This window comes from Miniopterus natalensis, chromosome 2, assembly GCF_054644295.1.
Source record: "Miniopterus natalensis isolate mMinNat1 chromosome 2, mMinNat1.hap1, whole genome shotgun sequence".
In the NCBI taxonomy this organism is placed as follows: domain Eukaryota; kingdom Metazoa; phylum Chordata; class Mammalia; order Chiroptera; family Miniopteridae; genus Miniopterus; species Miniopterus natalensis.
This window is the reverse complement of record NC_142082.1, coordinates 103,585,570-103,602,949: the sequence shown is the minus strand read 5'-3', so window position 1 is coordinate 103,602,949 and position 17,380 is coordinate 103,585,570. Positions and strand designations below refer to the sequence as shown.

Below are 17,380 nucleotides of genomic sequence, written 5' to 3'. Positions count from 1 at the left end.
ATGAAAAGAGGAAAGAGTGTGGGTTTTGGAAGCCTCTGACTCGCCCTAGGCTTTCCTCATTGCCCAGGACGGCGGGGGATGAATCACAGAGCCCGAGGAATGTGCCGACGGGCGACCATCGTCCTGTTCCTCAGGGGCCTCACCATTAAGCTCGTGACTCTTGGAAGATACAGAAATGAATAAATTGTAACAAATTGGTATTTATTGGTCACCTGCCATTAAAGTGGAGACATAAAAAACAATAGTGGGTTTTCCTCCTTGAACATATTTATAACTTAGGGGGGAAGTTGTGCATTTGAGTAGAGGGCTCAGCACTCTAGAGCATGTCACCAGTGAAATGCTCTAAATGCAGGGAAATGTTGAGTGTTTGGTAATGAATTCTTGGCTCAGCAGTTGATGGCTTATCACAGTCCTGGGCTGAACTGATCCTTGCTTTTGCATTTTCAGTTAGGAAAATACTGAATGCGATACATTTCATAGGGTAATCCCCCAGGAGTCAATCTGAATTAAGTTTATAAAATACAACACTTTTGGAATAAAGATCTTCAGTATTTCTGTGGGGATACAATATTAGTATTATCTACTTGAGGGAAACCTTTGCCTGCACATCGGGCCCTGGGGGTATATGCCCTGGGGGCTGGTATTTTTAAACAGCTGCCCCAGCCATTCCGATGTGCACGGAGCGTAGAGAACCCCTGCTCTAAATGAGCTAGTGTATCTTTTTTCTTAGCTCATTGTGTGATGTATAGAACTTTTAGATCTTTTTTCTTACTTAACCTAGAATGTAGCCTGCAGGGAACATGTGGTTGGGGCTGGAGATTCCTCCTCACATGCTGCAAAGATGCAAGAGTGACCTGCCTCAGACTAGTGAACACTGACCTGATCTCCTCAGAAGGGGATGCCCAGAGGGGCTGTGGGCAGGACAGGGAGGTCTGGAAGCTCTTGGCTACCAATTCAAAACCCCTTTTATAGACTCATAGGCAAATGTAAGCAAAAACAGAAGCACGTTCAAATCAAATGCTCATTATGGTAAAACTGTCCGTTATTTTGGATCTATCATTTTGAGCATCACCCACCTCCTCTCCTTCATTCAGAGTTGGTCATATGCTAGCAACTTTGAGCCTTTCCCCAATTTTAATTCCGGTGCTGAGATGCATTACGGAGATGAAGGCTTCTGCAGAACTTACCTTTGGATTTCCCATGTCCCGCCTTTTGAGCATTTAGCATGGCAAGTTTCTTTTGGTTTTCGGAAATTTCCATTCCTAGATTTAGAAACAAAGGTAATATGTATTCAAAACAAATGAAAACATTTCAGAATAAAACTTGCACCATAAGCCATATTACCCCTGAGGTATTCGCCATAACCTGAAGCAAAGAACCTTAATCCTTGATGAAGCTGAAGAGGTTGAAAAGACTGGGAAAGGAAAAGGAAGGAGCCAGGACTATCACTAAGACACTGGAAAGGCTGAAACCGGGTGCTGCTGGCACCTGTGCAAACCCAGACAAGCGTTCATACAGAGTCACCCTAATTATCACCCTAACGGACAAGGCCCTGGGAGGAGAGGACAAATCAAAGGGGCCCCTGTCTGCTCACCCACCTGCTGTGAAAGCTGAGTGAGTTTTGATTGTCTGCTGAACACAGGTAATACCTGAGTAATGGGAACTGGATTTTGTACCAACTGGAGAGAGCATGAGGAGAGGCAAGGACAGAGGCAGAGGAGGCTAAGGCTGCCGGCCTGGACCCTGCCCTGAGGGAGGCTTCCTCCTGTGGAAGGAGACCTGGGCTCTGCATCTGCATTCTGTTGCCTGGGGTCACTCACCATGAGGGCTTGCCCTCCACCTTCAAACACTTTGCTCCCTGTGCCTTGGTTCCTCCACATGCCCCATATCTGTCCCTAATGGGTCCTGACATCTCCTTCAGGCTCCGTACACCGAGACCCTGGGTTCTACTGCTCCTAGGCAGACTCGGTCTTGCCTTACTCCCACCTTCCATGCCCCGCCTGGTCAATGGCACGATCACACAATGTATTGGGCACCTAGGCTGACACAACATGCCAGGCAAGAGCCTGGAGTGGTCCCATTTTCGTCCACTCTCACCCTGATCACAGACTTAATGGCTCCAGGAGTGCCTAACTCATTCATTTGTTCATTCATTCCTGTATATCTTCTGAGCACTGAACTGCAGAGGTACGACATCAGGTCCCTCCTTGCTTCTCCTGCTAAGGGGCAGAGTTGAGCAGCATTTAGAATACCCTTGTAACATGTGGTTCTATCTGAGGAAAAAACAAAACACTCCATCTTATGAATGATTTCAGGGCCCTGCACTAGACAACACTACACGGCAAGCAAGATTAGGGTTTTGTGGCTCTCTCATTTTGTATTTGAATATGTGTGACCTTCAATTGTCTGAAGAACTCTTGGCACAATGGAGTGATGAGACTTATTCCAGTGAGGTCCGAAAGTCAAAAGACGCACCGATATATGGAAGCTGCTGGGGATCAGCTTTCCTCTGGGAATAAAGGGTACTTCCACTTAGCGGAAGGTAACCTGTTGCAGTAGCTCTGTCATTAGAGGTCGAGGTATGGGCCAGTGTTCACCTGTTAAGAGTGTTTAAGAAGAGATTCCTGCTTCTGATGCCAAGTTAGTCAGACTGACTTGTAAAGCCCTTTCTACTCTAATATACGATCCCATGAAACCTCCTGTGGGTGAGGGCAACACCCATAGCCAAGCCTGAGGCCAGTGCTGGTGACACACACCACAGGGAGGGCCAACAGAGCAGCTCCTGGATTCATTCTAGCTTTCCTCATGGCAGTGGGCAAGAACAGAAAGGGGACGGCCTTCTCCTCCATCAGGAACCACACAGCCTTTGAGGTCTGGGCCCAGGAGGGCTGCACCGATGAGGATCCGTTATCCCACCTATCTCTAGGGGCCCAAGGACCCTGTGGCATCCTGACTTCCATTCAACAGTTTGTGCTCAAAATCCTACTGTGCCAGGGAGGCCCTGAGCCTGGCTCAGAGACCATGCTCCCCCTGTCAACACCATGCTGGATGGTTTGTCTCATGCCAGTCAATGCCTGCAGGGGAGCAGAAGCTGCAAAGACAAGTGTGGTCCTGAGTGTGGAGAGGTGTGGCCTGCACTGCAGCACAGGATGCTTCATGGCTGAGAGGAGGGAACATACAGGCAGGTGTGGAGTCAGAGTGGACCGTGGCAGCACATAAATTTAAGGTACTTGAAAGGCACAGCTGAAAAGGAAGCCTCAGGATCACCTGATACTTCTCATAGCCTGGGTAACAGTCACCAGAGTATGACTCAGTCCCCGGGGCACACTGAGCTGGTTTTAAATGTTACTTGGTCATGCTGTAAGAGTGGGCAAGGGCCTTAAGCCTCAATTTTAAAATCTGTAAAATGGGTATAGCAATAGTATCCACATTTTGAGATTAAATGAGATGATCTCGGCAAACGTGTAGCAGAGCATCTGGTATGTAAATGTTGACTATAGTGACTACATCTGCCACGGACCGTCTTGTAAACAAGTTTAGAAATATTTAGAATTTGCAAATCCTTTTCTTTTCCCAAGGGTGAGATTTAACACTGCAGGAGAGGGCTGGGGGATGAGGTTCAGAATCAGAGGCCAATGACACCTCTGGCCCTGAGGCACTGCTTACCCATTTCCTGGTCCTCCTGCACCCGTCTCCTTTCATTGGCATAAGCCTGCAGCCACCTTGCCTTGTCTTCTTGTTTCTTGGCACAAAATAGATGAGCCTCATCCGTGGTTTTGCTGACAAGCTTGAAGGCATTTTTCACACTGAGGTTCCAGTCCTTGTCCCGCCCGTCCTCCAGGTCCACGAGCTCCATGTCATCCATGTCCATGCGGCCCCTGTAATAGAGCATGTCCCTGCGCAGTAGGTCCTTCTTGCAGGACACAAGCTGGTGGTCAAACAGAAAGAATGTCCGCTGCTGGCTCTTGCCTTGCTTAGTGATTCTGGTCAGCTCCCCAGAATGGATCAGTTCTGAACTTCGGTCTAAAATGTCCTGTCCCTGCAGGATGAAAACACACTGTGAGACCTTCCAATTCTTACTCCTCCAGGTGTCGAGGATATAGGCCAAGGCCCTGACCCAGAATTGTCCCCAGATATGTCAGGTGGCCGAGGCTCATTCACAGGCGACCAAGCCTCAAAGGCCATTTAAAACCTTGGTTTATTAGTTTTATGTGTGAGGTTTCTTTTTCTCCTACTCAGTGGGAAAATGTTACTGTGTCTCTACGTTATCTGAGGTGCCTGCCTTATCAGAAAGAGCGGCAAAAAGCCTGCTGGATTAATGGAGTCCAATCAAGGTCTGAAATGGCAGCTGACCAAGACTGGCTCTCGGGGAATGAGGGCACAGGCAGGTCTGGGCAGGTGGGACACAGCCTACAGACACGCTGGCTTTGAGGCATGTGTGCAGCAGCTCCCTGCAATAACTTTTGTAGGGTCTTTGGAAACAAAAGGCCAGATGGCAAATTACCAGCAAGAAACAGCTGAACTTCTGACAATAAATGATCGCTCCAATGTCAGAGTCCAAGATTGGAAGGAAAACCAGACTTTTACCACATTTAGGGTGGGGCTAATCCAGTGGAACTTTATGGTATCTGGCATGACACCGGCTTTTAATTTTACAAATTGAGGAGTTTATTCTCCTCTCATCTCAATTATACACAACATTCTTTGTAAGCAAAAGCTCTTGACTCCAAAATGCCTTTTCTATTTACTTGCCTCAAGCAATTCCACACCCAGATTCTTCACCAACAAAATAAGAGCTAGACTCAGTGATCTCTGAGGGTCTGTCCAAGCTCCAAAAGGCTATAAAGCCCTTGAAATACAACTATCTCTTTCAAACTTTCATCACTATTACCTACTTTAGCTAAAACCTAATTTCTCAACCTAAACTTTCACAATCCTTTGGGAAAGTGAGTTGTTTTCTTTTTGTTTGTTTTTTAATATATCTTTATTGATTTCAGAGAGAGGAGGGAGAGGGAGAGACACAGAAACATCAGTGATGACAAAGTCATTGATCGGCTGCCTCCTGCACACCCCTGACTGGGGATCAAGCCCACAACCCGGGCATGTGCCCTGACCGGGAATCGAACCATGACCTCCTGGATCACAGGTTGATGCTCAACCGCTGAGCGACACTAGCCGAGCTGGGAGAGTGAGTTTTGACCAATTAGTTTGACGTAGGATCAATTTTGATTGTTCTAAAAATAATATGAACAGCATCAATTTATTATTCTTAATAATGGCCACAGAGCCTAGTGGTTGCCAGCATGGCCTATGAAGCCAGGCTGCCTGCCTGGATTTGAATCCAGTTCAGCCGCTTCCTAGCTCTGTGGCCTCAGCAAGCTACTTAACTCCGGGGCTTCAGTTGCCCTGTATGTTAAATGGGGATAATGTTTCCTACTTCACAGGACTGTTGAGGATCAAATGAGTTCATACATACGCATTGCTTAGACCAGTGTTAGGATGTGGTAAACACAATACAGGCACTAGCTATTGTCATTGTTCTTGTTTTCATAAATAAATGTGTGTATGTGCAAGCATGCATGCTGGAGCATTATTACAGGCTGTACTAAGCACTGCATTTGTACTGTCTAATATAATCCTTGAAATAGCCCTATGAGGTAGGTAATCTTTCCTCTCCATCTTATAGATGAAAATATTGATCGCCCCCAGTTCACAGAGGAGTCACACCCAGGCAGGTGGCTCCACAGTCCGTACTCTCACCACACTGTAATTTGTATTCTAAATGTTTTCCAGCTGCTCTCATGAAGCTCACTCTCTAGCAGGAGAGAAGGCACAGGTGATAAATTAATTACAGACACTCCTCAGAGTATTTCTTGGTGGAGGTGCGACGTAAAGTAGTTGACTTAAATTCAGTGATATGCCTCAAAATATACACAGGTATCCCCTGCTTTTCAAAAGTCCTCTTTACACCACTTCACTTTTACTAAAGACCTACATTAGTACCTGTTTTTGCTAACCGAAAGAAATTCAAAGAGAATTTTCATTTTTACTGAAAAAGGCAAGAAGCGAAAATAGCGCTCAGTGTTTGTTTGCAACGAGCCGTTATAGAGGCAGTGGCACCCCGAGCATCCAGCACCGAGCCTAAAGAATGGCCCCATGAAGCTCCTTCATGGAAGCACACTCAGAATCTCAGCATTTAGCGCAAGAGCTCAGCTGAGTCTGTGAGCATCTGTGCATTATCTCGGTTTATTCTGTGCACCTGTTAGCAAGATGTGTCCCCCCCAGGTATTGGTCTTTGGCTTGGCCCCATTTCACCATATGACGGTTTCACAATAAAGTTCTAATTCCAGATAGCCGGGGAATCCTGTGTACCATTAAAGCCCTGAGTATAAAGTGTCAATCACAGGACATTAAAGTTTGTCATTAAACTATATCAGAGGTGGGGGAGGGTGTGAGTGCTGATGAACTATGTGTGTGGGGTATCCACTCACCTCCCAGCCTACGATGGACACTTGCCACCGTGCTATCTTGTCTATGCTTTCCAGCTTGCGTTTGCGCTCATTGATCAAACAGGCTACATTCTTCATGGCCTCGTAGGCTGCCTTTATATTGTTGTAGTCACTGAAAAATAAGAGGTGAATTTTAACCATATGTCACACAACTCCCAAATGAGTACTGATAATACACTCCCTCCCTGATTTGTATACAAATAGTCTAGACAACGTGGCATTTAAACAACAGCCACTGTTCCCTTTTTCTTGTTCCTCCATGAATAGACTACAGTCTGCATAGTTTAAGGGAGCTGACCAACTGCAATCCAGAATTCTTTGGAATAAGAATGTTATCCTTCATTTCCCAGAAATTACCATGAATGAAAGTAAAATGCCACACAAGAAATGTTTTAACCACAGGGACAATGAATGATTTTCATTATTAAAGAAAGGGCAGTCCTTATGGTTGCTTTGATTTGGATGTAGCTAGTTTTGCTAAAGAAAGCACTTTAATAATCACTAACCATTTTCAAGAGTGATGACTTGCTCTGAGTCTTATCTTTCAAGCTGTTCAGGAAAGGACACCAGGGGATAGCCACAGAAGGTTGACTGAGTGAGCGTTTACCTGACATCAATAGATCTTCATTTCTGTGCTTTCCATATGCTACAGTCAAATCAAACTCAAATGCTGGCCACAGCAGGCCCCCGTTCCCAAGGCCTCTGAAAGTATAGGTAGTAAAACATCTAAAACTGGAGGTCTAATTTGCATACAAGCTAAGAGATGCCCGGTACTGGAAACTTTCACATTCAAGCTTTGCTCAGCGTTAATAACTTGGGAACATGTAAACCAACTGTCCAGCGGATGAGCTGAATATTTTACCTTCTAGCACTTGCCTCTGTCTTACAGGACAGACAGAGCCTTTGGACTCAGTGGGACTGAATCAGAGTCCTCCTGTACAGCCAGGAAAAAAGCCTTGGAAGCAGATTCTATTATTTATTTACCAAACACCACTAAACCCAGCTCCCGGGAAGTCTCTGGCAATCTGCCCAGAAGGCAGAGCCTGCTATCTTAGGCCTATTCACACACTGCAGCAGAGCAGAGAAAGGAGAGAAGTCATTCAAGGGGGCTGCCAAAGCCATGGAGCAAAGCCTCCAGGGAGGTCTCCAGCAATGAAGAAAGCAGGCAAGATAATTGTTTTTTCTCTGGCAAGTTTTTCTATGCAATTCCAGAAAAAAACCCACCAAAAACAGAGTGTAATTTTTTTTAAATTTTGTTTTGTTTTACTTAAAACAAGGAAATGGGCTTTTTGTCATTTCCTTTAAAATTATTTTTAAAAAACAGGTCATATCTGCAAATGCCCCATAGTGCAAGTTAACTGTGGAAGGGTGATGAGTGGACTTCTGGCCACAGCTTTTCCATCCTGGAATCTAATCTGCTTGCCCGGGTGTTTCCAGATGTCTTTCCTTCTTAATTTTCTTATTTTTTTCCTCTGGTTTCTTATCATGATGCCTTTTTGTTCTTTTTTTAAAAATTTCTTTTTAATTTGTGATTCTTTTGATTTTCTTTTCTTCCCAAACTTTTCTGATATTTCCATCAGAAAGAGAAATATAGCTCTTTCATTTATTTCAATAAGCTTTCCTCTCTTAGCTCTGTAATCCTAACCCTTTAAACACGCATATCTAGGGTTAAGTGTTCAGCCACCTAAGCTCTTGTTCTCTTCCTATCTTCCAGTCTAATTGTAAAAAGACTCCTTTTTCAAATCCTTTCTCTCCACAGGAGTCCAATGGCAGAGAGAGCAAAGAATGATCTATTTTGGGCACCCTGCAGGCCCAAGCACTGCCATGGAGAATGTGATTGCTTTCAGAACAATAGTTGCTAAAACCCAAAATAGTTGTGGTTTGCTACAGCAGATTTCCTCTGGGTACAATCTTTTCCCTCTCCCCATTCCCACTAGAATACTTCAAGATGGTCCTTTCAAGGGCTGCAGGTGTCATGAAAGCTTTGTGATCTGAAACAGTCAGCTGTATCCTAAATACTCACCTGGTAACGGTTGTGTCCCCACCAGCATTTCAGTTCTGCTGAAGTAAGCAATGACCCAACTGCTGTCACCTAAAGGCACCAAACAGCTGGGTCTTGCTGTGGTGACATGGTCCAGGACAGTGGATGTGCTCATCCAGTACTGGATGAGTGATACCTTACATACAAGCACAGCATGATTATACCTTGTTCTGTGCATGCAGGAAAAACGATGCGTTGCTATTAAGCAAGCAATGAAGAACTTTTGGCTCCCTCAGAACTTAGCCACAAAGTAAGCCCCAAAGGGAGATGGAAAGTGCAGGCAGCCAATCACGTGAAACCCTGTGCTGGAAGGAGAGGAGATGGGTAGAACAGACTCTGGAGACAGAGCAAGCACCCGGGCTGAGCAAGAAAGGGCTGAGAGCCGAATGGGATCTCTGTGAGATGTGTCTCCCAAGTGGACTCCACACGCTACTCTAGGCCTTGAGATTCCCTACTTTTTTATAGCTCAAATTTTTCTATGTCCTCAATCCTTCTATAGAATAACGTTTTGTTGGCAGTAAATAACACTGCTCTGAGGGTGAGTTAATGGGAAGCAATTAAAGGAGTACAAGACAGAAAATACTTCTTACACTGTATTCAATTGGTCTATTTTTAAAAAACTGTTATTATTAACTACTGAGTAGCTAAAAAAGAGTATTTACAAAATATGTCAACGAGAAGGATCAACACCACAATAAAAGTCTCCATGTGCTCAGAATACAGATTAAGAAATATTCTTTTTTTTTTAAAAATTGATTTGAGAGAGAAACATCAATTTGTTGTTCCATTTATTTATGCATTCACTGTTTGATTCTTGTATGTGCCCTGACCGAAGATCAAACTCACAACCTTGACATATTGGGAATATGCTCTAACCAGGGCCCAAGTAATTTCTTATTTTTTAAATATCTCTAAGAATGGATATTCTGGAGCTCCAAAAACCCTGTTTTATTTTATTTTATTGTTTTAAAAATTTGTCCTTACTGACTTCAAAGAGAGGAAGGGAGAGGGAGAGATAGAAACATCAATGATGAGTCATTGATCGGCTGCCTCCTGTACGCCCCCTACTGGGGTTGAGCCCAAAACCTGGGCATGTGCCTTGACTGGGAATCAAATCTCCATCTCCTAGATCCTAGGTCAATGCTCAACCACTGAACCACAACCTATTTCAGTAGTTAGCCATCATAAAGATTTTAAACAATCTGAAAACTTCTTCCACAGAGGAAACAAAAGTGACAAGCCTGACCCCTGAGCCCGTCTGTCACTGCCATCCTGGGAAGCTCTGGGGAGAGCTGAAGGACTCAGCATGTGTGGAAAGCACGGGCCTTGCTTCCGTGTGGCCTCTCTCACCTGTGCTCCTGCGTGGTGTACTTGAGCAGCTCGGCCAGCTGCAGAGGGTATTTGCAGATCTTCTGCACAGGCGTAAGCAGGAAGCCATCAATGGCGATGTCGATCATCTGCTGCAGCAGGCGGCAGGCCTCGAAGAAGTGCCGGTACCTGCCCTGCTTCATCAGGCTGGACAGCTCCACACAGGCGCCCGGGTGGTTGTTACAGTACTCGGAATAGATGGCAAAGCCCTCTTGCTGGGGAAGGGAAAGCACAATGTCATCAGGCTATGGGGGGCTGTGGGCTGAGACAATGACAGGCAACACCCAGTCCTATGTAAGGGGACATTCCTGGGAGGAGGGAGATGGCGTCCCAAGTCCTGCAATCTTGCCTGGGCAAGAGGCCCAGATCTTCTCTGTGGGAAGGGGCATTTGCAAACACTCCAGGGGATTCTTATCTCTTGGGGGGAACAGGGAGAGGCTGTGCTAGGACTCAGAGCCCTGGTCCCCTTCACGGCAGCCTTCCACAGACCTTAAAAAGGTGTGTCACCGGGGAATGGGCACCCTCTGCAGTCACCCTCCTCACCTCAGCTCTGATCTAAGAGATGAAGGTGCTGTTCTTATGCCCAACTGGCTCCTTCCTTGTGCTCTTTACTTTCCCTGATAAACACCGTGACCAAGAGGTGAGGATTCAAAGCCACCGCCTCCTCACCACAAGTCTTCTCCTTAACATCCCACCACCTGGCTTCCACACACATCCCCCCACCAACCTCCAAAGGCAAGCCCTTCACTCACTTCCTTTCTCCTTGGGTCACTTCCAGGCTGCGGCCACCCTGCCAGCTTCTCCGCGATGCCTGCCCTTTGCCCTTCTCCTGGACTCTGCAGAGCCCACTCCGGCCCTCCCTCTATCCCTCCGTGTGCTGTGGGCCTCCCTGTACACCCCCAGGAGCAGGCTTGCCCGCCCAGTTTTCGGGCCTCTGCTCCCCACTTCATGGTCACAAATGTCTGTTTCCTTTCTGGCCATGCCCACTCCAAAGTTTATACACAGGCATGCTCAAACTCAACACATCCACAACCAAACTCCTATTTCACTAGAAGGCAGGTTTTCCTAACCTACCTGTTAATTCAGACTCAAAACTCTGCGAGTGGTTCTGATGGCTGCTTTTCTTTGCTACCTATGACTAGTCTTGTCAGTTTGTCTTCAAAATACCCATCTCAACAAGTCTGTCTTTCTGTGTTTCCACTGCCACCACCCTTGCCCAGGCCCAGAAGCAGCAACTCCTCTGTTCCGAAGCTAAACTCTCCTGTCCTCCAGGCGAGATCCACCTTCTGGATTCCTCCCCATCAGGCACTGCTCCCTCTGCAGCCTGACCTGCAGTGGCCTCTGAAACTTCTCTCTTAAGCTCCATGAACCTTGTACTCTGGCCAGGCAGGTCTTCTACAAAGTCCCACACAGGACAGTGCCGTAACGGGGTCGGCCTTCCTACCTGCATTACCCCCACAGCATTTTTTTCAGCTACTTGAAAGCAATCACCCTGGGGACCTGCTCACTCCACTGCCTCTACAAGCTATTGGCCCAGCACGCAGCACATGCTGCCAAGGGGGTGGTAGTGGTTGTCACTGCCATTATTATTACTTTTATTATGCCCTGGCCATTTTGGCTGAGAATAAAATCTTCCTCTAAAATCTTTTAGTATTAAGTAGTGACAGTCAATCATCAGTTAAATGATAAGCTCATGTCACCATCAAGAGATTATCCTGAAGCAGTTACAATGGTCACAGGCATAGGTCCCAGAGCCACACACCTCGGTCTGACTTCCCATCTGCCACTTACTAATGTGTGACCCTGAGTCAGTTACTCTCTGGGCTTCAGGTTCCTCATCTGTAAAATGAGGACAATAATCATACCTCCCTCACAGGAGTACAGGAGCTAATACAAGACGATCCTGAAAACAGTGCCTAACATATAATAGACAATTAATAGACATTATTAAAAATTACTCCAAACTGCATAAAAGTGGGAATATTTTGAAAAAATGGACTTACGGTATTTAGCTAAAGTTTAACCATATAAGCCAATCAACTTACTTTACAAGTGACATCTCCATTCTACGGGAAATTAGTCTAGCAAACAAAGTAACAAAAGGACTCCTATTTTTAGTGAAGAAACATTTCAAAATTATTTAACCAGGTGCTATCAATAAGAAGTAACAGGTGACAGGTGACGTACATGTTGAAGAAAGCAGGATCCTATTTCACTTAAATGAGGTTCCTCTTTATTGTACTGTTTCTCAAGGTCTTTCAGGAACTTTCTTTGGAATTTGTAAATATCTTCAATGTTTCCAAAAATGGTGGCTAGCTGTGCAACTGTGAACATTCCCGTGTGCTTGCGACACTGTCGAATATAGCCCTGCAAAAGAGAACGTAAGCTTTTAAAAACGAATTTGGAAAGTCATAGAATTATTTCTTTGAATAATACAGTATTTGGGCCCAAAGCCATTGTCTTGGAGTAGATTTTAATTAGAGAGAATTATTTTAACCTCTCTGGGTCTCTGATGGGATAATCATACTTCCAGGACTACAATGTGCCCTATTTTAAAAACAAAAGGAAAGCAAAAAGATGTGTGTGACTGGATTTATCATTCAAGAAACTGTATCAAGTTTCCAGATTATACTGATGAAACGAGTTGCTTGGTTTCAAATACTTGCTCAAAACTGGCAATGGTATATATTTTCTAAGCTCTTCAGGTAATCATTCTCCTATCCCTGATTCTCACAGTCGGGAAGACTTGTCAAATACCGAATGCCAGAACTTGCTAAACAGCTCATGTAGCTCTGTTCACTGTCATGGCCAAGAGCCAAGAACTTCTTACCCGGGTTCCACCTTCACCTACTTTCTATATATGGCATAAATCTATAGATCTTTAACCCGAGGCCTGCACTAGTTAGGAACTATTAATTATCCACCCTGTTTGTACTATGGCTTAGGTAGGAGTTATCAAGGTGTGAAGGAAAGGGCGTAAGTTATGTAATAATTATTCCCAAATGAGCATCATGCAGTTACAGACTAGACTGACTATATGGTGAAATCCCATCATTGACTATTTGGTATGAATTTTAATAGAAAGACAATGTAACGGTTCAGGGTATAGGCTCTGGGGCAGACTGCCTGGTTTAAAACCCAACCCCACCACTTAACTTCTCTGTGCCCCAGTTTCCTGATCTGCAATATGGGGCTAAGAGGACCTGCCTAGTGAGAGTGTTGTGAGAGTAAAATGAGTTAATGCAGGTAAAGGAATGGCACATAGTCCATGCTCAACAATTATTAGCAATTACTTTTATTTTCCTAAAATGTCACTTTAAAGAAACTGCCTTAGCCATATATACATACAGAACAGGGTCACTGACACAAATAAGCTAAACACTGGTATAGATATATCTGGCCAGTTAATCCAGTTACAAAATGTGTAGTGGCCTCACTTCAGCTGGTCTTCAGTGCTGAATCGCCTCAGCTGAACCAAGAATGCAGAGGTCAGCACTTGAGGCAAGACAGCTGGGATGACCACCAGGCAAGCAGCAGTTTGGTGTAATGCTCACACAAAACCCAGGAAAACAAAAAAATACCACAGGAGAAATAAAATGTTTGTACAGCAGAACTATCATGACGCTGTAGAATACAACCTTGGCTGTCACTAGATAAAACCAGTTTTTGTTTGTTTTTGTCTACATCTCAATGACTCAGAATCTCGGCTGTAAGACAGTGGTTAGAGGCAGTGGGCTGTAGACAGTGACAAACCTTTGAATTAAGTAGGTTTCACCTATAGGGTGTTGACTTCTCTAAAAGTCACCTACTCTGAATAGTCTCAGAGTTCAGTCCTGAAAGAGATAATGGCATCATGCCCTGAAAAGAGAACTTGCTCCAATAGCAGAGGATAGGCATCTATGCCCACCAGGGGAGACATGTACTTAATGAGTGAGCAGCGTGTGGAGGGGCCAGAGGAGTAGGAGGAGGCGAGAAATGAGGGCTCTAGAAAAATATGTAAATAGGAGGGTCTGACTGGAGACAGAAGAAAACCATGTGGGCACATCAGAGTCACATGACCACCTCAGTGAGGCCCCATGCCTGGCTTCCTACCTCACAGATGTCCTTGAGGTGCTTGATGTACACGCGCTCAGTGTTCATGATCTCCTGGATGACATTTGTCCGCATCTGCTGCTTGCTCTCAGGGTGCTTGTGGCGGGTCTTGCCGGCATCCTCCTCCTGCTCCTCACCCTGTGTGCTGCTGGAGTTCTCTGACAGCTCTTCCTGATTGACTCGCAACTGCACGCACAGAGGGGACAAGGGACGTGGGGAGGCAGCACCGGACCCAGGCAGGGGCCCTCCCTGGTCCCCCACACTATCCCAGCAGCTCAAAACACTGCAGCGGTGCCAAACTCGTCACCTTAGTTAAAAGTTTCCCTTCGACCCAATAGCATGTCTAAAAGGCTCAACTGAAACAATTAAAAAGAACTCAACATGTACGAGAGCGAGTCTGGCCTGACCCGCTCTGCGGCTCCCACAGCAGCAGGGGTGAGGAGTGCAGGGCACCAACACTTACTCGGACAAAGCTTGCAGGGAACCAGGCCTCCTTGTCCTCGTTCCGGCCCCACCACCAGTCCTTGTTAGATGCTTCCAGAACCTGGATGACATCTCCTGCCTTGAAGCCCAGTTCCTGGTCATCCATGGTCACGTGGTCCCATAAGGCTTCTGCACAGACCACACTGCCATCGCTGATCAGCTAAAATGGAGACACGGGGGCGTGCTTAGTGCAAAAGCCAGGGGGCAGCACAGGGGCAGGGTGGGAGAGGGGGCGTCTGTGTGCTATCTCAGGGTGAGAGGCACATCTAGTTCTCATTTGTATACACCAACAGCTTTGGGTAAATACTAATTGTTACACAAAATGAACGGAGAAAAACATTAGGGAAAAAGAGAATCAGGTGAGCCTCTCATATGATCTTAAAGGAAACCCCAAATCCACTTTCAAAAAAAGCAAAAATAGTTGACTTATCTGTAGATCACATTAACTAACAAATGTGAATATCTTGAATATTCACCCCAAAAATGGTCTCTGAGATGCCAAGCAAGATGTTGCCGAGCCAAACCTCCAAAGGTCACCCATGTGCTTAACCACAAGACCCTCCGCTTCACCCAGAACTCAGTATTCATACTTAATTCACAATTTGAATAAACTTTATAGTTTACTACAGTCAAAGAGAAAACAGCATGATCTCAGGATATTTAACAGTTAATGATAAAAGTAAAGAACAGACACAGCTCATCTTAGTCCAGTGCAGGGGCAGAAGATTACACATCAGCTCAGCTCCCAGGGACACCATCAGGTTCTAGAGAAACGGGGGATGCCATTAACGGGACACTAACTCACTGAGATGTCACACTCCACATGCTCTGTTCAAGAACTCCAAAGCCAGTGGTGCCTTCTAGAAAGATTGCTGTAAAAAAGGCTAAAGGTGCAGACTGGTAGAAAGAATACCAGATCCCCAGTGAAAAATATGTGGTTAATGCCAGCTCTGCCCCTTACAACAAGTAATTTAGCCTCTTAATTTCAGAGTACTTGTTAAAATATGGATGATAACTGTAACATTCATCTCTTAGATAAGCTGTGAGATTTATGATAAAGGGAGAGCATGTCAGAAACCGAACAGCTCTGCCCAACGCTAACGACTGCTGCTTTAATCACATAAAGGGAGGAACTTAATCACATAAGTTGTCCTTGAAAATGCAAGAAACTCAGTTTTCTAGTCAAAGTGCTAGGTTTTAGGATGTGTAATAAGAAATAATGAGAGAGCAAAATCTGAAGTGATGCTGGTCCCTGAAGACCTTTTGTCATGTATGGGATCCCCATACCTCATTGATGGCCAGCTGCTCCCCACCTGGCTGCAGGTATCTGGGGTTGGCCTGACAGAGATCTTCATAGCTGTAGTCCTCCTCACTGCCGTTGTCGTCCACTAAGGCACAGGACTCAGTGCCACCATCTGAAGAAACTTAAAAAAAAAGGGAGGGCATGGTTTAAAAGACACAGCTAATGAACATTTTAAGTGACAAACTAAAGGATAGAGAACACACACACCCTCCAAGGGAAAGTAATCCTTTTTATCTTACCCAGAATAACAAATCATTAGAAAGTTTCTACTGATCTATTAATCCAAGGACTGATGCTAAGAAGAGCTGGGGTTAAGGGTTACATTAAGTTGAAAAGGGAACATTTCAGAGAGTACTGCCAAGTGGTTATTAAAAATATAGATAATAATTCTAAGCAACATGTTGATAAAGCTTAAGGAAGAAAAGGAAATGAAAAATATAATCATTTTTTAAGAAGTATTCTGCTTCCATCTTCACCTGCAAAGCAGTAGCATCACTAAAATCCAAAGGTCCTAGTAATATCATTAAGTGAAAACATGTAGCCATTTTTACTAGTTTTCCACAGGTGAAAGGGTTGGAACTCATAATATCAGAATTGGGAATTTACCAAAAAAGAGAGAAAGGCCTTTTAAGGATGGGTATAACATTTTGGCTTAACCACCTTGGTGTTCAGATTTTCTTTCTTGGGACAGTGGGTTCTTCTCACCAAGGCTATTCCGTCATTGAGTGAACGGAATTTTAAGAAAACACAACAGAACAACCCTTGTGAAGAGGACAGGGAAAGGCTTCATGGAACAAAACTAGGCATTGGCAGTGGGGTTGCTCTTTTAGGTTGAGTAAGGGAGTGACAGGTTTTGAATGGAGGTCCCCTAGCACTACAGAAAGAGAGCAAGGCTTAGAGTCACAGAGGCCTGATTTGAATTTTAGCCCTGTCCCTTGAAGGCAGGAGACTCTAACCATGCAATGTAATTTCTCTGAACTTTACATTCTTGTTGTAAAACGTATTTTCTTTCTTTCTGGAGAATTAAGTGCAATCATGTGTGTTGAGCTCCTAGCATCCTGCATTCACAGTTGGAACTCACTAAAAGAGAGTTACTGTGGTGATGACAGCGAGGGTGGCAGGAGCAGGGCTCCGCAGCAGAGACTGGATCCAGGGAAGCCAGGTGGGAGGTGCATCTGGGAAATGGCCACAGGAAATGAAATGTAGAATGGTGTGCAGGTTGAGCTGATGTGTGGAGCAACAAAGAAGATAAAGCAACAATGATTCGAAAAGTCCCAAGGTACTGGGATAATTAAGAAAAGGAAGTTAGATGCCAGTATGGTGAGAAGGGTGAAGGCTGGTTTAGGACTGCAGTGGGAGGGAGCTGTCTGCCCTTGCTTTTATCAAGGACTTATGATTCTGAATTTCTAATAATTTACTATTAGGAAACAGGTCTACTTTCTAAACAGAACTTTCTTCCTTTGTTTTAATCCTTACCCAAGGATATGCTTTTTATTGATTTTAGAGAGAGGAAGGGAGAGAAAAATCAATGTGTGAGAGAAACATCTTTGGGTTGCCTCCTGCGCATGCCCCCACTGAGGATTA

The 17,380-nt window shown here is 45.0% G+C and overlaps 1 protein-coding gene across 1 annotated transcript in view; it reads right to left on the bottom strand.

Annotated features, from left to right (window-relative positions):
- The window catches only part of SPATA13 (spermatogenesis associated 13), an 80,378-nt gene that overhangs the window by 4,742 nt on the left and 58,256 nt on the right, over nt 1–17,380 (bottom strand). Inside the window, exons 4-11 of the mRNA XM_087814453.1 lie at nt 15,781–15,917; nt 14,474–14,653; nt 14,011–14,196; nt 12,106–12,285; nt 9,901–10,133; nt 6,492–6,621; nt 3,667–4,039; nt 1,188–1,262 (exon numbers count right to left, since the gene is read on the bottom strand). Coding sequence (XP_087670579.1) covers nt 1,188–1,262; nt 3,667–4,039; nt 6,492–6,621; nt 9,901–10,133; nt 12,106–12,285; nt 14,011–14,196; nt 14,474–14,653; nt 15,781–15,917 — 1,494 coding nt within the window. The remainder of the gene's footprint in view (nt 1–1,187; nt 1,263–3,666; nt 4,040–6,491; nt 6,622–9,900; nt 10,134–12,105; nt 12,286–14,010; nt 14,197–14,473; nt 14,654–15,780; nt 15,918–17,380) is intronic.